The sequence below is a fragment of the Engraulis encrasicolus genome, chromosome 5 (genome assembly GCF_034702125.1).
Source record: "Engraulis encrasicolus isolate BLACKSEA-1 chromosome 5, IST_EnEncr_1.0, whole genome shotgun sequence".
Classification (NCBI taxonomy): domain Eukaryota; kingdom Metazoa; phylum Chordata; class Actinopteri; order Clupeiformes; family Engraulidae; genus Engraulis; species Engraulis encrasicolus.
Window position 1 is genome coordinate 45,403,722 of NC_085861.1, and position 21,108 is coordinate 45,424,829.

Below are 21,108 nucleotides of genomic sequence, written 5' to 3' on the forward strand. Positions count from 1 at the left end.
TGAGCCCAACCCAAATCTATCCATCACCTCAAACAGGAAGTTCCATTCTACCCTGTCAAAAGCTTTTTCCGCATCCAGCGACACTACGACCTCTGGCATGCTGAAGCTGGGAATGTTGAGTTTATTGAAAAGCCTTCTAGTGTTGTGAAATGAGTGTCAGAAAGCCAACAGAAAGTCTGTTTTCTCTGGTGAGACAATTTTTGGTAGAATCTGTTGGAGTCAAAGAGCACGGTAGAACAATTCACAGTGCCATCGCTTGGGCAAGTTGCCTTGCCTCTGGGTCAACATTAGCATCTCACATATACATGCTCATGTTCATGCAACATGTAGTTAGGGCTGTTTCTAACATCTACATAACTAGGTCACAGCTGCCTAATATGACTGAAGCCATGTGGTTGCATTTCGTCAAACTAAACGTGAGGGAGTTCGAGAGTCAGACTAACAGCTGTCTCCCTTATGGTACAGTAACGGCCCACTTACAGCATTGATACCACTCAGCTGCAGTGTTGTCATGCAGCAGATTATGGTGGCGAGTTGCCAGCGTAGCGAGCGCTGCCTGAAGAGCTGCAAGACCCCCTTCCTCTGCAGCCCACTCGACACAGCCGCCTCCGCGCGCATGTCAGCCAGACCCTCACTGTGGTCCACCTTAGGCCCCCACAGACGCATCATTGCTGGGGGAGAGAACAATGCATGATTTTTAATTTATTAGTTCTGCCTTTTAAGACTTGGGGAGATAGGGGGCAGGATCGGGACATGACCTTGGGCTGGAATCGAACCCGGGTCCCTGGTGTAACAGTCAATGTCTTTGCCGGTTTGAGCCACGGACAAGGCTTACATGTTATTTAGATTGCATTTTTTTCAATGAGTGGCTAGATGCCTTGTTGCCTTGGGCACTAACGGTTAAGGTGTAATAGAGTACACACACACACCAACACATTTATCAAGCCTACCTCCTACTTCCCGTGTGTGTACGTGCGTGTGTGCAAGTGCGTATGTGTGTGTGCCTGCATGCACTAAGCATAATCATATTTCTCTGTCTCCAACAAAATGTAGACTTTCAAAATGTAGGTTTCTAACCACCTCAATGGAGACCGGAATAACTACTGTAACCACTATGTCATCATATGCTAGTGTTGTACTTACACCATAAATGTATGTCTACTTTTACTTTGGCCGACTCTTAAATCCACATCGTCCCATCCTGACAGATATACATGTATATATATGCCTATACATTTCTGTTTCTTTGTAACATCGGAGGGCTTTCCGTGGCCATGTTTTATCGGAGATGTACAGTAGTAGCATAGGCTAAAGTAGGCGTTAGTAAGTTACCCTGTTCGCAGGCCTCTGGGTCCCCCTTCATGATGAGCAAGTATTGGGGTGACTCGGGCAGGAGGGGCAGAGTGACCATTTGCAGCAGCGCCAGCACCGCGCTGAACCCCAACAGCCACGGCCAACGATCCTCCGTCCCTAGCACCTCACTATACACGCACATACACACAGGGAGGGAGAAGGAAGAGAGCAGGTTGAATTGACAAAACTAGAGGAAACATGGCGAGATGAGAGGTGATTTGAGAGGGGGCGGAGAGGACAGAGGAGAGGAGAGGAGAGGTAGGGGAGCGTAGAGAGGAGTAAGGTAGAGAATTATGGAGGAGAGGAGATTAGAGGAGAGGTAAGGAGATGAGAGGTGGAGTGAGGAGAGGAGAGGAGAGGTGGAGAGGGGAGGGGAGGCGAGGAGAGGTGGAGTGAGGAGAGGAGAGGTGGAGTGAGGAGAGGGGAGGGGAGGCGAGGAGAGGTGGAGTGAGGAGAGGGGAGGGGAGGCGAGGAGAGGTGGAGTGAGGAGCGGAGAGGAGAGGTGGAGTGAGGAAAGGGGAGGCGAGGAGAGGTGGAGTGATGAGAGGAGAGGTGGAGCGAGGAGAGGAGAGGTGGAGTAATGAGAGGAGAGGAGAGGTGGAGTGAGGAAAAGAGGAGAGATGAGAGGAGAGGTGGAGTGAGGAGAGGAGGGGAGAGGAGAGGTGGAGTGAGGAGAGGAGGGGAGAGGAGAGGTGGAGTGAGGAGAGGAGAAGAGAGAAGAGGAAGACAGACCTGAGGCCCAAGAGCTGGCTTATGAACTTCCCAAAGGGAATGAAGGTAATCACAAAGAAGCCCATCATCGACCGCAGCTTCTTCGGGGAGCACTCAGGCAGGTACATGCAGTGCACTGTCAGCCCAATGCCTATTTGGATAGTAAACACATGACATTAGGGCAGTGCACTCAACTCACAATTCGGTTCATATCCCACTTTATTTTAGGGATACATCTATTAGCACTAATACAATATTAATGCCTGTGTAAGTAACTTGTAAGGCATGTACTAAGCAAAATCAGACAGTTGTTAGACATTTATTCGCAAATGTCTTGTTCATGCTCAATAAGGGATTTATTACCAATAGAACCTTAGTAAGGACCTAGTAGACCTAGATTTCTATTTATGAGTAAGCAGTAAGGGCCAGAATACAATGTGTATAAGCTCCTGGTACACTGTATGAACAAACCCTGAACAGTGTGAAAACAGATGTGGAATAAAGGTCCTTATTCTAAAGTGATGCATTGCTCAGCCCAGATGGCTTAGGGCCCCCGCACTACCTTGGGCCCCTACTCTACCCAGCACCCCTGGGAAGCAAAGTGTAAGATTTTTGTCTGACTCTGCATCAGTTTAATTAGTTTTGTCGATTCCATTTATTCCACTCAACACAGTAAAGTGTAATGGGAAGCACTATATAGCAATGATTGGAGGTAAACTTCTCAATGACGGTGGGGTGGTGAGATGTCATTTTTTTTATACAGCAAATTTGTTTTAATTGTAAAAACCCTACAATAAATGCAGAATATAACGATGAGTAATAGTTTGGAAGCGAAACTAAGCTATTCCTTTGTGATAAATAAGTTAATGTTTGAGAAACTTAGCTCCAAGAAGTGCAGTGCATGATGGGTACGCCCTTGGTCAGAAATGCAATGCATGGCCAATGCAGCAATGATAATATTTCTATTGTTACGTATACGTACATGGCAAATTGTTTGGATAGCAACTAAATTGCATGAGTGAGGGGAGGAGCTAAGGACGTAGGTAGGCTCAGAGCTGGGTAGGTTGTCTGTTGGCCTAGATTGCGTACCCATCATGCACTGCACTTCTTGAAGTTAATGTTCTCAAACATTAAATTAATTATCACAAAAGAGTAGTTTAGTTCCGCTTCAAAATTATTATTCTAATGTTCTGCATTTATTTTTAGGTTTTTTACAATTGGTAAATAAAAATACATCTCACCAACCCACCGCCATTGACAAGTGTATGTTCAATCCTTGCTATATACAGGCTCCTGTTACCTAACCCTACATTTATATCACTTAGACAAAACTTGATGTCTCAATTGAATGAATATTAATTATTCAATATATTCTTATACACTTTGCTGATCAGAGGGGGCCAGGTAGTGCGGGCCTGGGTGGTGTGGGCGCCCTATAACGAGGAGGACTTTGGTAGTCCGGGGCCCTAAGCCATCTGGGCTGAGCAATGCATCACTTTAGAATAGGGACCCTTATTCCGCATCTGTTTTCACACTGTTCAGGGTTTGTTCACACAGTGTGTCGGGAGCTTATACACATTGTATTCAGCCACTTACTACTTACTAATAAATAGAAATAAAGGCTTACTGGTCCTTAATAAGGTTATATTAGTAATAAATCCCTAATTGGGCATGAACAAGACATTTGTGAATACATGCTTAACAACTGTCTTATTTTGCTTAGAACATGCCTTACAAGTTACTTACACAGGCATTAATATTGTATGTATTAGTGTTAATAGATGTATCCTTAAAATAAAGTGTTACCCACAATTTCTGACCTACAGTCCGATACACCCCACGATTTTGTATCTTTTTGGTGATCGTTCATAGGTAGAATAGGTTGCAAGAGGCTACTAGTGATGTTTTTAAAAGTGTATCACTATTACCTCTATCGTTACAGCCCTATAGATACGGTATATATACAGTGCAGCACCAGAGCAGTACCTATTAACAGTATACACAGGCCTCTGCTTATTTTTAGGAATGTACGTAAATAGACATACATACAGTATACTAGGTACATGCAGTGCACCATCAAGCCTTTTCATACTGTATGTGTATATACCGTAGAATACACATAGACATATGTTTGTCAATAGCGTCCAGTATAGCCGCATAGTAGGGATTCTTGTTTGTGTCACTGGCCCTGAACACACACTGCGGGGTGAGCACATTTTTGGAATGTTCCAATAATGCCATCTCTAAGACACCTCGTACCTGTGTTTCTGCTGTAAGATTTCAACATCTATGATTTCAACATCACCGCACCTCTTCCAAGGTTAAAGCAGAATGTAGCGAATTTGTATAACTGCCAGCAGCACGGTGTCTGAGATTAGGGTTGGAAACAAGCGGATAGTTTTCCAGACAGAACAGATAGGCCTATTCGGTTCTTAGTAGCCTTAGGATGGTTTTTTTATGACACTGTTGTGACACTCATGTGAATGCATAGAAGAGACATCCCCAATCTGAAGTGTTAGTGATCACAAATTATGCACGGCCACAGATGGCATTCATAGGCCCTATTTGTTTTAATTTTGTTCTTATCTTATGGGTTGCCAGAACCTTGCCATCCAAGGGCCGCATCTGGCCCCAGGGCCTCCATTTGGATAGCCCTGCTGTAGAGTGTGTCTGACGCATGTCTGTGCGAAGAAGAAAGGAACACTACAATATATGGGCTGAGTGATTATCCTTCAGAAATGTTTGATTCCTAGAATGCTGCTGGTTAGTGGTTTGATGTGGTATGGACCCGGAGCCACAAAAAGCCATAATGCCAACAATGACATACAGTAGCAAAAACAACCACATGCATAGCTGTGTATGCTTCAGTTCTTTGCAGTGGGCGTACAGAACACTGACCTGCATTGACACCGTAGATAAACCTGGCTGCCATGATCATCTCAAAGGACACGGCTGTTTTGCTAAGCACCATCAGCACAGCCCCTGCCATGCCCAGCAGGTTATTCCACAGCAGACATCTCTTCCTGATCAGGTTCCATAAGGACACAGGCAGCCACAACACAGCACAACACAACACAGCACAACACAGTCACCATCATTTGAGTTTAGAACCTGCATGTTGGATTTGTATTCATGTAAGTTTATTTGGAGATGTTACAGTCTTTTTGGGAGTTTATTTAGAGACACTACAACCTTTATGAGAGCCCTTATTACAGGCATTAGCTGTGGAGTAAAGGTACTGTACCTGCCGTATTTGTCCGCCAGTCGTCCGCCCATCAGCGCGCCCATCAGCCCACCGATGCAGAAGATCGACACCACAAACGACCAGATGATTGACAGTTGCCATGGCAGCAGATTGAGCCCGTACCTCTCAGTACAGGTCACATTCACCAGCTCCTTAATAAACTGAGCAAAACACAGTTGAAAAGATGATGCAAACACAATTGAAATGAAAATGTTGTACACGGTTATGTGCGTTACAAATTATTATAAATATACACAGTATTATTGAATTTCCCTGAAGAAATGAAAACGGGTTGAATTCCAATTGAATCCCAATTGTTTGTCATGTTGTGTCTGTCTTGTTGTATTGTCCGTTTACAGTAGCTTACTGTTTGTATTGTCTAGTGGCTGCATAGTCTGTTACCTACACATTCTCCATGGCGCGGCTCTGCCATAGAGTACATTTACTGGTTCAGTAATATGCTACTTTGGCAGAGTAGAGCTCACATTTCTCTCTATGTCAAGATTTCATCCCCCCTGGTTAAGACGCCTGCTGCAGTCTGCTGTAGGCAACAGTCCTCATTCTCTTGTACATATTGTGTGTAGTCTATGTGTACTTTCATTTACAGTATGTTGTATGTTCCTTATGTCTTGTTTGTATTCTTTTATATATTCGGTAAAGCCAAGGTTTTAAAATGGTCATCTGACTCATTGGGTAACTTCATACTGTTCTGGCCTGTTGTATACCTGATCCAGCCCCTATCAATGCAGTCTTTTTCAAGTTCTATCAGGTTCCACATATCCACATCATTTTTACACCTGGATTCGATTTCGGGCAGAGGTCCTTTGCTGATCTTTCCTCATCTCTTTCTCCCCACTCGTTTCCTGTTTCCTGTCACACTCTCAAACTGTCCTACCTCAAAATAAAGGCATAAAAAGGCCAAAAAATATATTCAAAACATTCCGACCTGTCATTATGTCATACAGCGTTCAAGGCTATTTTTGATGAGTTTGAGGTTGTGATATCATTATCATTATTATCATTATCATTATCAATATCATCAATAATCATAATCATCATCATCAACATCACCACCGTCACCCATGTTTAAAGAGTAAACCTGGTTCATTGTTGAAATGAAAAGACCTGACCAAAATGGTCCATACTTTGCTGATCCCAGAAGAAGCAGAAAAAATATCACATTCTCACTTCGGTAAACAAAAACAACTGATTCGTATGCTGGCAGGTCCTATCATTTCTTCAAAGTGTCTGAATCCCATAGGCCTACTTACAGTGGATGGGGAGTTGAGGACGGCTATATGGAAACCATACTGGAAAGTGCCACCGATGCCAGTGATGAAAATAGCGGCAGTGAGTAGAGGGCTTTGAAGCTGGCAACACAGGACACAAAGGCAATAGTACATACAGTAGAAAAAAAAACAAGTTTAGGAACATTTCATAAAGATTCTTTTAGTTTTTTTATGCTATAGGCCTACTGTACACATCATATAGCCTAGTCTAACACAATTGTTAACACACAGTAATTTAAGGGAAATAGCCTATCATATCCATTTTTGGAATTTATGTTTTTTTGTATTTCTAGTACCTTTTCTTCACCCTGTTTCCAATTTCCGTCCGTTCCTACTGTAGATGACCGACATTCCATGTAGCAAAAATTACATATTTGGTGTAGCCTCTTCACCGACCTATTCTCCGACCAATTCACTATTTGCTGAAAATGCTCAACTATATCATAACAAGCTATGACAATGCAGAGTCTTAAGTAACAGGTTAAGACATAGCCGTTACAATTTTGGTGACAGAAGGGGTATAACATAGACGCTGCACTAAGGGGTTAAGGTCTACAGCCCTAGAGCTTCAGTAATGGTGAAGCATGCGGTAGGGATGTAATTGATTTTCAACAAAATTAGCACTTTTATGAGTGGGTTTACACCGGGTTTACACCGACCTACTGCATATGTTAATAAGAATGTGTAGGATACTTTGATGTACATGTGAACAAAATAACCAAAAAAGTCAAGTCAAGTTGGCTTTATTGTCAGTGCCATGCAAATACTTTATTGTCAGTGCCATGCAAAGACAGACTTAAACATGACCGACAGGCATTAAAATGCGAAACAGGACCAATAACAGAACAAGTAATAAAGTGATTAATAACGTGCCAGCATTTGAAACATTCAACATTAAAAAATAATTTAAGCTAAAGAAAATTTGACAAGAAAAAAATGTGTTAACCAGACCTTACTAGTAGGCTGTATTGATGGAAGATAAAGCAAGTGGTGAAGATTGGAGACTTACCAGTTGTCTGATGGCACACACCATGCTGGAGGAGAGTTGTGATGGTTAGTGAATGTTGATGGAGGTATCGCTCTATCTCTATCTCACACACACACACACACTGTAGCCTTTCACAGGCAGTCCAAATATATAGGTAAGCCAGGAGGTAAAGAGCAACTGCTTCATTTACCGTAAATCCAGTAGGACCAGTAGTCCTTTGCTGTGTGGAATTTTATAAGAAGTGTGCCCATCATAGCTTTTTTTCTCTTTGCAGCCCGGTGTAGTTTTTTTTTTTCTTTGGAATGATTAACCCAACAGGTTATGTAACGTGACATGAGGAATGAAATCCTCACACAGTGGCAACAATGATGTTGGTGACAAACACATGATGCTAGACTAATTCTCGCACCGCTCGCATAAATTATGTTAGTATAGTTAGGGGTAATTGCATGAGGAAGGGAATTCTGTATCACGTGTTATTATGTATTATTAGGGGTTATTGCACATACCTATTTAGTGTAGGTTATGAAATCATCAATTTGATAATTCATGATTCCATAAATCACATATTACGATCAGTCTCATAAAATCTCTTAAGGTTGAAGGCAAATTTTGTTGTTCTTTAATTTCTAATAATTGCATAATTGAGCCCGTTTATATGGCCGCAATAATCAGGTCATTGGAATAAACAGGTTATATGAGTAAACGGTTTATTGCTGTTTATCAGTCGGTTGCCTGTTTTCCACTAAAGTGTGTGACGCAAAGCTAGAATTTAAGGCTTGTGATTGGCTACTTATCGTTCTAGAATGTCAATAACCTGATAATAATCTGATTATGCTGGTTACATGTCATCAGAAATCAGTTTATTAGCCAAAAACCGAATTTCTCATAAACCGATAACGGCAATAAACCGATAATGAAAACTGTTTATTCAGTTTACATGAGCGCTCGAATAAACCGGTAGCTCCAAAAACCTGATCATAAACGGTTTATTGATGCGCATATAAACGGGCTCATTGTGACAAGATCAGTTTTAAATCTTGGTCATTTCTGGCTCAGTATTTTATTTGATTTTGCCTTAGATGGGGGCCTTCAGCAACCTGAAGACTTGGGGGCCCTTCACCATCTTAATCCGGTCCTGATCCTGAGCCTGAGGCTCAGTCTAAAAGGAACAAAATAATCAGTGATGGCAAGCATTGTGTAGTCCAAAAGCAAAAGCTGGGAGCTGGGATATTAACGGAACGGATCGAGGTGGAACAAGCTCATTGAATGAAGTGAGAGCAGAAGGAGGCCTACACAGGCCAATCATCGTCAAGTTATTCAGGTGGAAGGACAAGGAGGCTGTGATGGCCAAACAGTTTAGGAGGAATGAACTATCTATCTTAACTAGGATTACTACTGTAGAACTAGGCCATGAGGCTGAGGCAAAAGGAACTCATGCCAGCCATGAAGGCTGAAAGAGCCAAGGAAATATTGCCCAACTATTGTCCCCCTCAAAAGCCTATAGAGTTGCAGGGGGCCCAAGAGATCCCCTCCAAAGTGCTGCCGAAGTCGCAGGAGAGATGCCAGCTCGATGTACCATTTCGTAACACACACCGACTGTCCTAATTTTTCTCTCTGTTTTTCTCACTACATGTCGATGTCATCACTTCCCAAGAAAGGGCTAAAATAGTTAATGTAAACATATGCTAGAAACAAACTGCAAGACATTGAGAATCTGAACGTTCATATTCTAGCCATCTGTCATCATATTCTGAGACTGTGGAAATACAAGGGCTCAGTTACAGGAAAGGACAGAGATGTGTATGGGGGTTGTGTGGCAACACTATTCAGAGTCACATTCCTGCAACACTCAGGGATCTCATGGCATGTGATGTCGAAATGTTACGGTCATGGTATGGTTCATTTGCCCCACATGGTATAGTTAATTTGCCCCACTGCCCCACTAAAACGGCTACATTGTTGGGGTGCCACCATGGCCACCAAGCTCCCTAGCAGCCAGTATCTTGACAATCTGTGTAATATGTTTCAAAGCGCATGTGATGGAAATAGAAAGATCTATATACTGGGAGAACTGAACATTAATTGTATGCCATCAAGCTGTCCTCAGAAAAAGAAAATGGTTACTAGTGTCTGCAATCTTGCACAGGTTGTCAATTAACCAACCAGGATATTCAATAGTAGGATGGAAATAGGTGTTGGAAATACAGAGTAACCAGTGTAGTGTGCAAACTCACATTTTATTTTCATCACATAGAATAAAAAAGGACTTAGGCCTACAGTATCTAATGACATATCTGAGTCTTCACACTTCTCTGCAGCCTTTCAAAGTCTGTTTCTGTGGTAGAGACTGTGCATCTCATCTCTGACGTAACACTCAAGTGTGAACGGTACTTTGAGTTCATACAGGCAAGAGCAGTAAGTCCAGCATCACTAAGGTAAGTGCTCCCAAAAGGAACCAACAATTTCAAAGCACACAGTGTAATCTCGGCGTACTCCTCTCTGGTTCCAAACCAGAATTCCTCCACTGTAGCACGCATGAATGTAATTACCTCAGCCAAGGAGGTAATGTTTTCAGTCGCATTCTGGTGGTGATTCGGAACCAGGACCTTTTTAAAGATTCTTCATCATTGCTGGCCTATATATCTAGACGCCTAGTGACCAGAAATTGAATTGCGGGGACACTGCAAAAAGAAGGCAGAAAGACTTAGGGTGTAACATGATCAAATGTTCTATCAAGCAGCTTCCTTGGCGGAGGTCTGCGCTCTCTGAGTGCTTCTAGTTGCTGCTGTGTTTTGTCACGAGACATGTCCATCGCGGTGGCAGGAAAGTCCACTGCACACACATCACAGCAAAACTGATTCCTCACCCATTCCACCTTTGACATACATGGATCCGCATTTGGGAAGCATGTGGTGAAGTGTTCCTCAACACGTTCCAGGTGGCGGCACATCTCCTTTGTGGAACACTTGTCGTCAATGCTGTTTGCCCTCTAGAAACTGACTTAACAGGGGGAAATGGATGAAGTTTCCCTTTTCTTGACTTTCTCTTCAGTATGCCTTTTTTTCTCGGCCTGAATCCATCAATGATCACTCATCTGCATTACACTCTTGTGCTTCCCCTGCATGCTTGTGATTAGTTAGTTAAGTTTTGTGAATGTGTCCATGTTGTATGCAAAGGCACATTTTCTGCTGGTTACATGAAAGTCTATGAAGTCTTTTTTGTTGTTGCATCCATTAAAAACGCAAGCAGTTCGTTTCCCACCTTGAAAAAATAAAACGACCTGAAGTACTACTGAAATGTTTTGGGAAACTCAGCCCTGACCAAGATCTCTCATGGAGTTTCTTGCTTGGCTGTCCAAGATCTTTGACATCTTTGGAACTCACTTAATTGATAAAAAGAAAGATGACAATATCACCTGAGGTGTTAAGTTGAAAGAAGGTGCTATAACAGGTTATTACTAACTAGAGACAGAGAGAGAGAGAGAGAATGATGGTTTCAGTCTTACTGTAAACTCTGTTTTTAAGATTCTGTGCATCAGCTGAATGGAATCAATTATCAAGTCAAAAGAAAATGAAATCTGTCAGTACTGTCTTAGTACTGACACTTTGACGTCAATGGAACGTCAAGGAGGACATTGCACTCACTACACTATAATCTGAGCATTTGAGCTGGTGATGTCCAAGTCATTGGTTGGATCAAAATCCAAAGAACTGTGTAAATGTAGTTCTGTGTAGTAATGAGAAAGATGTAGTAATTTTTTCAGTATTATTTCCTGTCACAATGCAGACTGCCGAGTAGCACAGCACATCTTCAATGCTTAGTTTAATCTAGCAAAGAAATGAAGCCAAATTACTGGTTATAAAATATAGATAGGCTACTTAACTGCAAGCATCCTTCATTGAAATAGCCCCAGTCCCCCCCGTCCCCTCTGTTGTATTTACTGTATGCTCAAAGCATGTAGGCCTTGTGTGTGTGTGTGTGTGATGTTTTGTTGTTTATGGCACTGATGCTTGTAATGCATTTTCCATGTTGCTTGACGTTTCAGTACAGTATGAGCTTCAGTGTCTCCGGCTGCAGAACTAAGGCATGTGTGGTTAAGTGTCACCAGTCACCAGGAAATGGAGGAGAATCTGCTGACCAGGCTGCCGGTCTCTGCCTATGAGTAAACACACACACACACACACACACACACACACACACACACACACACACACACACACACACACACACACACACACACACACACACACACACACACAGACACAGACAGACACATGCAACTCTCCTAGAGGCCTAATCGAATAACCCAGATAACACAACACACAGAGACACAGCTTCCTGTTGTATTGAAACTTGCACGGCTCTCTGAACCACAGCCAGTAATTAATCTGATCTGCGCTAGCTAGACAAACGGTAAAGATAAAGGATGAAAAAAAGACAGACTGGAAGAAGTTAGGCTGAGTGAGTGATAGGAGAGAGCATGTATTTGTGTCAAAAGAGCTTACAGTGGCGTATCTCTACAAATTATCTCTAAAAGGACCAAAAATCATTACTGATATTTTCCGACCACAACACTGTTTTTTCAAACGCCTCTTTGCTATTTACATGTGACAGTGACACATGCTGCATTTCTCCACATGCACTATCTTCAGTCTACTTTTGGGGGGGTTGCTTGTTTCCACAAGAGGGGAATCTTTCATGGGACGCCCAGAGTAGACCACCTCTATTCAAATGTACACACACACGCTAAAATAGATCAGCTGTAGGAAAGACCCCATCACTGCAGTAGTTCAGCGCGTCTGCCCTGCGCCAGTGAAACCGCATCAGAGAGGACAGGACGAGAGAGGGGATGTGCACGGGTAGCGATGATTCAGACAAGGGGGGAAGGGGTGGAGGAAAGTGAAATCTTTGAGGGTATTCGGAGGAAATGTTTACCAGATTTTCTCTTTGAACATTCCAGTCACTTTGCATAGACTGTGGGCTATACCTGCCAGCCTACCAAGCTACAGTACACGTAACTGTCGAGCTGCCATTCTTTCTGTCTAACATATGGTTCTTTAGATCAGGGGTTCCCAAACTTTACCTTGACAAGGCCCCCCATATACCAGTAGATTCCAGCCAAGGCCCCCTGACACACTATTTTTTCTGTGCACCCGGTTTCATAACTTGCTGAAGTTGGTGCATTCCTAAACCCATTCAAGTACTTAAGTACAGAATGCATAATACATAAACATTCTAAAGAAGAAAATTATTCCACTGGGATTGTTTAGCCTATTTTTTGTTTATTTTGACTACTTACTTTATTCAATGTATTAAATCATTCATTTTAGTGCACTATATATTTCTTGCCAACCTGCATCCCCTTGTGGTCCCCCAGGGGTCAAGGCCCCCACTTTGAAAACCACTGCTCTAGATTACCCATTATTAATACATTTGATAATTATCGGCTTATGTGGTCTGTATTTCTGTCTGTGTTCAAAGGCTATACACCAAAACTTTGTACACCATGAAATAAGTTATGAATTTAGATTGAGATGATTAGATCTGACGTTGGCTGTACAGTGTCATTACATACAGCCTTATGCAGATATGTGAGAGAGAGAGCAATCAATCACACACATGAGCAAAAAGAAGAAGATGGAGGAGAGAGCTAGTCATGCTCATCAGCATCTTCCACGGAAATATCTAGGCCTACAGCAAAGCACCCGCGCTTCCCTCTTTTACTGGAACGTATGCTATTCTACATAATGACAAAGTAACATAGAGTACGTCTTTTTTTACATAGCCTTTTATTGCTTTTTCAGAATGGAGGAAGCATGGGCGTAATTTTTAGGTGTGGATGATGAGGACATGTCCATACCACTTTTGAGATGAAACTAGTTTGTCCCAACCACTTATACAATACATTGCAATGCAATACAATGCAAAATTAACCCGGGCAATTTGCCATATTATTGTCCCCACCGCTTTAACCAACACCTTTGGGTGGAAGGGAAGATGGAATCACTCTGGGCGTATGTATTTCTATAAGTTTCTCTGGCAATAGGCATCTGCATCATGCAATGGAATATGATACCAAACTAAACCAATATATGGTAAGGGCAGGAACAGGAATTGAGAGACTCCAAACCCAAAAGGTCAAGGCAACAGCCTCTGTTTTCATATCTTCATTTTACTGTTAGCTAGAATATTACGATGTCCGTGTTCCAGGAGCACAATTTGGGATACGTCACGTCTATGACTTGTAATCACTTCCACATCTGTGCCTTTTCCCTTCTGTATTTAGTGTATTCAGTCATACACATCCACATTAGTGCTGAAAAACTATGTTTCAGTAGCATAATTTAGTGCATTATTGGCCGCTGGGTGAAAACTTTCTAGTCTATTTGTCCACCTGGTTTTCTTGGACGTGTATCTACTGCCAGATGACAGCACTTCAAAGAGCTTGTGGCCTGTACATTTTATTCACTGTAGATTTGCTATTTAAATTTTGAGATATTGCAATAGGATGTCAACACCCTGACACACGTACGTACTTAACCTGCAAATACACATGACCTTGTCCATGACTCTTAACTGCAACTTTCACAGATGCACATGAAAACAAAAACAAAGCATGCAAAACACTCCACAGTGTGCATGGCCACTGCCTAAAGTGTCACATCGCGCGCACATGTTATGAGAAGCCTCATAGAGATAGAGAAAGAAAGCCAGAAAGAGAGGGAATCCGTGGGCGAGTGTGGGTCACCCTCTCTTGCCTGCCTCTCTCATTTTCCGACTTGCGTCAGTGAGAGAGTTTCAAACCAGCCCTAGCGAGGCTTCTAAAAGCTCGAAGTCATGTGACTCAGACTGAGGATCTACCATCCTGCCTCCCACGCTAACACATATATACCACATCTCTCACCTCAAAGCAGTTCATTTCACTGAGAGAAGACGCACAAACACACGCAGACTCATACATACAGTACAATCAAAGCTAGACAGAGAGCAAGTTTGAGAGGAGCGACAGGTGCAGAATTGTTGGACTAAAGGTAGACAAAATTAGGCTGAAGACTCAAGAGTTTGTAGCTGCACAGGGAACTCTGAAGATGCTGATATTACTTCTAGTCATTGCGCTTGCTGTAACAGGTGAGATGGTTATAAAAATATTTCTGTAGAAAATGAGCTTTTAGTTAAAAAATAAGTTGATGCCGTCAATGATTCTTGTCCATGATTTTTAAAGACAATATGTATTTGCTTCTTTTAGAAAATCCAGCTACTCTCCATTGTGATTCATTTGAAATTATTGTCTTAATTGTGTTTCCCTGACCTACAATAAGTGATTACAAAAGTTTTCAAAACTCTGGTAGTCTCACGTAAATTCACAGCATTACTAAGAAAAAGTGTTTTTTGGCATGTGTTGGGGAACTCCCTACTCTACTGTGATCGTCATTCCCTTCATTAAAATAGTTATTCATAAATTCTTCCACTGTGCGTGGTGGGGCCCAGGTGGCAGTGGTAGAGGTGGTAGCAGAATCATCATGGAGCGTCCAAGGCGTGTGGAGGTGGTGGTCCAGGAGGGCTCTGAGGCTGTGATGCCCTGTACTGCCCCCTCCGCGGCATCACAATCCTGGGGACACTCGCACCACTATGCCCACTCCTTCCAGTGGACCAAGAGCACAGGAGATCAAAGGTATTCTGTCTTACACCTTCTCTCTCTCTCTCTCTCTGTTTCTCTTCCTTTCCCACCCTTCTCTCTCTCTCTTTCATTCTGTCTATCCTGCACTTTCTCTCTGAACCTATGTCTCTTGTTATTTTGCTCTGTCTTTTCTTCACGGCCCTTTTTCTCTGTCTTTTTGTCTTAACCTCTCTGTCTAACCTATCCAGTCTCCTGACTCTCCTCTGTATCCCTCCCTAATTTGCTCAGCCTCTGGGCTTGCCTTTTTGTGCCTTCTCCTTGTTTTTCCCACCCCATTTTGACCCCTGTTATTCACGCATCAATCCATCCATCCATCCATCCGTCCATTGCCCGGGCAGTAATGACATGTTTGTCTTGTTGAGAACAACATCAAAATGTAGTTTTCAAAGTCCTGCACCTTTTCCTGGGATGTGCACAATCCTCTCCTTCAACAACATCAAAATGAAAATGTAAAAAATCTCACACAGCATGTTTCTCTTCCATGCAGCACGGGGCGCACGCTATGCCGGCGTGAGAAGAGTGGCTTGATGTACCGCCGTGCCGGCAGCGCCGGCCTCAGCAAGCACATCAACTGCGGCGTCGACTACAGTCTGCGCTTGAGAAACGTCAGAGAGGCAGATGCTGGCGAGTACGCTTGCACCCTGGCGGGCCAAGACAAGACCATCATCACGCTCAGGGTCATGCGAGGTGCGCTTCGATAGTAATAATAACTGTATTTGTATAGCATAATTCATATAGGACATGCAGGTCAATGTGCCAGTTAACAATGTTGAAACAAAAATAATGACATGAAGTAAAAGATACAAACGCATACAAAAAAACATATATAAAATAAAATAAAGCTGAAATAAATATAATAATATGGTTGAATAAAAAAGAAGACAATTAAAGGCAGAAGGTACAGGGAGAAAATAGTAGGAGTAATAGCAATAATAAACTAGAAATGCACTCAGAGAGTGCAGACCTCTGCCAAGGAAGCTGTTTCATAGAATATTTGGCAATGTTACGCCCTAATTTTTCAGCCTGCTTAGAAACTGGAATATCAAAATTTGCCCTATCCTGCAATGGTGAAGATTTTTTTTTTTTAATTCCTAGATCCGGTTTGTGATCCGGATCACCACCAAAATTTAATCACTTTTGTCATTTCAAAATCCGTTCATAACTTTTTGAGTTATCCTGCTGACAGACCAAAGCAACCAAAAACATATCCTCCTTGGCGGAGGTAAATATCAAAAGTGCATAAAATCCACAACAATCAGGAAGTTTGGGTTTAAAAACAAGTGGCATAGTGGCAAGTGGGTAGTAATGAGATGATAATTGGAGAAGTTACAAACGTACGCATAAAAAAGTTGGGGGGGGGGGGGCATTTTTGGGAATCAAACCGAGCTCCCGGCATAGCAGCCCAGTGCCTAGTAGAGTGACCAGTAGGGCCACGGTAGGGCCTAAAAACAGGTTTTAAGTTTTATTTTTTGTTCATTTTGGGTGTGCGTTAAATGCATTAGATGAGGAAGAAGAAGAAGAAGCTCTCTACATTATTCTTTTAATAAGAAGGTTTTATTATTATGAAATGCATTTGTTTGGGGCATGGTGCAATGAACCTGGTCTTAGTAGGAGACCCATTTATATTAGAATTCATTGGTGCAAATAGAGTTGGAGCTTTTCATTCTGAGCTTCAACAATTATTACAATTACTTTGATATTGTCTGATATGAATTATTTACACTGTATATTTTTTTTTAAATTCACTGTAAGTATTGTATGTTTTGAAATTAGATAAATCCTGGGCGCCATCATAAAGTGAATTGCAACTTTCTCCCTGTCCTCCTCTAGTGTCCTTCTCCAAGCCTGAGGTGACTGAAGGTGAATATCTGACTGTCCATTGTCACATCACTCCCAGACCACCACGTTCGGCGAAGGTTAGCTGGAAGCTGAACGGCGAGGATTATGCCACGTGGTCCAGCTACCCTAAAGAGGCCATAGTCACCAAGGTGTCCCAGAGTCACCGTGGCAACTGGACTTGCCTTTTTCAAACCACTTCAAAATTTTCCATAGCAGAGCAGGTCCTCAAAGTGAAAGGTAAACTGTTGATCTAGTCAGTTTAATGTCTGTCTAATTAGCTGTTAATTTAACACTTTAGAGCAACCCTGTGAGTGAAAAATGTGATGGATTAAGTGTTGAATTCACTCTTGGGCTCTGGACAACACCTCCTGTTACTGGCCCCTAAGGCATTAGGTGTTTTAATTTTGTAAGGAACAGCTTTCTTGATGCATTGTGCATCTCTGATCGAATGGCTTGTATTTTTTTCCATCTTCTCACTCTGCCATTCACATGTACTATAACTTTTAGCGGTGAAGAGTAGATAGTGGTAAAAACAAGTTTATTGTAATACATAAGCCCTAAAATATGGGAAGGTAGTCCTAACGTACAGTATATCAAACACAGAAACACAACATTTAAAGGAGGGGTGACCCAAAAGCACTTATACATTAACAATATAATTAATATTAATTAATATTAATAATATTGATAATTGCAGAAAAACAGCTACGTATAAGCTCATTGACATGGTACTATGAATGTGTTGATTGGGTCAGGCTATATGCACTACACAATGGCTTACTCATGCCCTCTTCTTATCTGCCTCTCCCCTGTCACCCTCAGGTATAGAGAGCCCACTAGTGGACGGTGCCCTGGTCTACGCCGGCGTGGGCTCCAGCGCTACCCTCCCCTGTGTCTTCACCCAGGGCATGGCACCCAACGTCACCTGGACAAAGTTCTCCAATCAAAGCCTCTCCTCCTTCTCTTCTCCTTCAAGCAGCCCTTCATCCCCCTCTCTCCCCCGCTCCTTCGTTCCTCAGTCACTATCCTCCTCCTCCATCCCTCCGTGGGACAGGTCATGGAGGCTGGAGGGGGTGGAGGTTGGGGATGCGGGGAGCTACAGGTGCTCTGGAGCAGTGGGGAGGCTGGGGAGACTGGTGGAGAGGAAAATGGAGCTGGTCACCGCTCAAGGTGAGATGGAGACTCTAAATCACATCAGGCCAAATATGAGCTGTATAAGTTGTACTGTGCATGTAATTTCAAAACTATACTTCATAAAATTCTATACCATTTTTTGTACTGGAAGTAAAGTTGTTAAATATTAAATTACCTTTAGTAACATTCCACATTTATTATTATTATTATTATTATTATTATTATTATTATTATTATTATTATTGTTATTATTATTATTAATTAAACCTACTAAACCATGATGTACACATGATGTAAACATATATTTTTTCAATCCCCAGTTTTGAGTTCACTGCCGTCCAAAAAGAGCTCCGGCCTGACTCTGACATGCCAGCTGAGCAACGACAGAGAGGTGACCATTTACGAGTGGCTGCGGGTCAACTATGACAACGCCTCTGTTGCTACGATAACCTCTTTGGGAGAGGGGAGGACCCTGAAGCTCCCCGTGGTGACCACAGATGACATTGGCGAGTGGGTCTGCCGTTACCATGGGAGGAATGGGCCTCTGGGCAATGTCACATACCATCTACAGCTGATGGGTAGGTGCTCCAGTGCTTGTGATGTAGGACTTTATGTGTGTGTGTGTGTGTGTGTGTGTGTGTGTGTGTGTGTGTGTGTGTGTGTGTGTGTGTGTGTGTGTGTGTGTGTGTGTGTGTGTGTGTGTGTGTCTGTGTGTGTGTGTGTGTGTGTGTGTGTGTGTGTGTGTGTGTGTGTGTGTGTGTGTGTGTGTGTGTGTGTGTGTGTGTGTGTGTGTGTGTGTGTGTGTGTGTGTGTGTGTGTGTGTGTGTGTGTAGAAATACTGAAGATGTAAATTGTAGTTTTTGAGTAGATATAGATATTTATATTTACATGGTTATCTTACATCCCTATAATCTACGTCTACGTTCATTAAAATGAGATCTGATCAATTGTAAAGAAAAAAAACACATACATGTTTTATTAGTTATATATTAGTTAGTTACGCATTATTTCGTTATGTATTAGTAGACACTTATTAGCCGCACACTTGGCTGGTTGACTATAGCACTGGGCCTGTGTGCAGGTGGTCTGGAGGCTGGTGAGGTGGAGGGTCAGAGTCCCACTAGCAGAGCCCTGGTCATCGGACTCAGCCTGCTGCTGATGCTGGTGCTGCTCATCGCCCTCCAGATGTACCGCAACCACCGCAGGGTGAGTATCCGTCCCCTTTACACTCCACTCTACTCAGTCTAATTTGTTTAATTTAGTTTCCTTCATGGGTTGGTAACAGTGTGTGAAAATGGAAGCGACGAAAATTGAAAGACCAATTAATAAATCTAGAAAAGTTCTAGAAAATCGCTTCTATTGCTTCTCTCATATTTCAATTACACTTTTTGAAGTTGCATAGTCGAGTAAGGGAGGAGTGGGGTGGTGGGAGATGGAATTGGCGGAAAGTTCTTTGTTTTGATTCATTTTTTGTCATGGTGTGTGAGAAAAAAGGGACCATCCTATGTACTCCTGTGTCTATATCAAACACCTTAAACACAACAACTTTAAGATCAACATAAAGACATTAAACTTGATCACTGTTTATTTTGTGCCTTTTTGTCACGTTTTGTCATATCAAAATGATAACACCAAGTAGTTTAGAAGTCTCATTTGGGTTTTCATTATGTCTTCAGAGGCAGATGACCCTGCCCTACCCGGCGATGGAGAACATCATTCACTCCATGGCCAACCAACGAGAGGAGAAAGACAGACGTCAGATGAACAAGAAGAAGAACACTGGGCCACTGGAGGAGGAGGAGGTCTAATGCAGATTACATGATGACACAAGGAAGAAATGACAGCGGACTCCATTCCGTTGGGGCCCAAAGTCAAGTGCATTGCCAATACTACTGAAGTTTATGAATATACCGTATATGCTGTATACTATATGCAGGGCTGGATTAGTCATCTGGCATACAGGGTATTTTCCAGGTGGGCCTAGAGTTGAAACTGTTTTTTTCCCCCTGTTTCCCTTCGAGACTAGCTCCCAATTTGCCTATTGTGTGGTCTCAGTCCAGTAATGTATATGGGTCAAAGATGTTTAATTGGACTCAACGACATGTAATGCCCATAAATTAATAAGTGATTGGTGGTTGATATGCTGCAATTAATAGGTTTCTTAGATAGCCCACTAAAAACAAACAAACAAACAACAATTCATACAATACTGGCACTGGCTGTCGTTGCACTGCCCTAACGTGTGCTACTGCTGAAATGTCACTGATCCCTTACATTTGAGCCTTTTGTACCTTTATTAGACAGGACAGTAGAGAAGACAAGACATGGTCAGCAGTGGAATTGGGAGGGGGGGGAGGGGGTTAGAATCAAACCTGGGTCCCCATGGTCAATATACCCATATATGGTATGGCATATTAGCGCAGGGCACCACTGTGCCTACTTTTAGCTTTCAGCTTTCCGTGGTACTTTTGACATGGGGCCCCCAAGCAGTCCTTTTGATATAGGGCCCCCGAGCAGTCTCTTTGTGAATGACAATGTCACAGCACATTTATCTACTGCTTAGCCATTCAGCGTGTCTCTGTAAATGTACCTACAGTATGTATGAACAGGTGAGGTGAGGTGTGTGTGTGTGTGTGTGTGTGTGTGTGTGTGTGTGTGTGTGTGTGTGTGTGTGTGTGTGTGTGTGCGTGCGTGCGTGCGTGCGTGCGTGCGTGCGTGCGTGCGTGCGTGCGTGTTTGTGTGTGTGTGTGTGTGTGTGTGTGTGTGTGTGTGTGTGTGTGTGTGTGTGTGTGTGTGTGTGTGTGTGTGTGTGTGTGTGTGTGTGTGTGTGAAGGAGAGAGAGAGACTGAAACCTGAAAGTTTGAGAAAA

At 42.7% G+C, this 21,108-nt stretch overlaps 2 protein-coding genes across 2 annotated transcripts in view; one reads left to right on the forward strand and one right to left on the reverse strand.

Moving 5' to 3' along the window:
- The window catches only part of LOC134449813 (solute carrier family 2, facilitated glucose transporter member 11-like), an 11,037-nt gene extending 3,407 nt beyond the window's left edge, over window positions 1-7,630 (reverse strand). The window contains exons 1-7 of the mRNA XM_063199920.1: window positions 7,607-7,630; window positions 6,580-6,678; window positions 5,309-5,469; window positions 4,963-5,087; window positions 2,086-2,215; window positions 1,333-1,481; window positions 481-671 (exon numbers count right to left, since the gene is read on the reverse strand). Of these exons, the coding sequence (XP_063055990.1) occupies window positions 481-671; window positions 1,333-1,481; window positions 2,086-2,215; window positions 4,963-5,087; window positions 5,309-5,469; window positions 6,580-6,678; window positions 7,607-7,630 (879 nt within the window). The remainder of the gene's footprint in view (window positions 1-480; window positions 672-1,332; window positions 1,482-2,085; window positions 2,216-4,962; window positions 5,088-5,308; window positions 5,470-6,579; window positions 6,679-7,606) is intronic.
- A 7,478-nt stretch (window positions 7,631-15,108) lies between these two features.
- On the forward strand, window positions 15,109-20,863 carry LOC134448602 (hemicentin-2-like). The gene is made up of 7 exons (XM_063198276.1): window positions 15,109-15,260; window positions 15,754-15,953; window positions 17,097-17,342; window positions 17,928-18,275; window positions 18,560-18,817; window positions 19,321-19,445; window positions 19,916-20,863. The coding sequence occupies exons 1-7, from the start codon at window positions 15,109-15,111 to the stop codon at window positions 20,045-20,047; spliced, it is 1,461 nt and encodes a 486-aa protein (XP_063054346.1). The 3' UTR covers window positions 20,048-20,863.
- The last annotated feature ends 245 nt before the right edge of the window (window positions 20,864-21,108 follow it).

Excerpts from the sequence above, each read along its gene's own strand:
- LOC134448602 (XM_063198276.1), top strand. The coding sequence starts at position 15,109 with ATGGAGCGTCCAAGGCGTGTGGAGGTGGTGGTCCAGGAGGGCTCTGAG. Across the intron at positions 15,954-17,096 it reads CACGCTCAGGGTCATGCGAG|TGTCCTTCTCCAAGCCTGAG; the intron begins GTGCGCTTCGAT and ends GTCCTCCTCTAG. Across the intron at positions 17,343-17,927 it reads GCAGGTCCTCAAAGTGAAAG|GTATAGAGAGCCCACTAGTG; the intron begins GTAAACTGTTGA and ends TGTCACCCTCAG.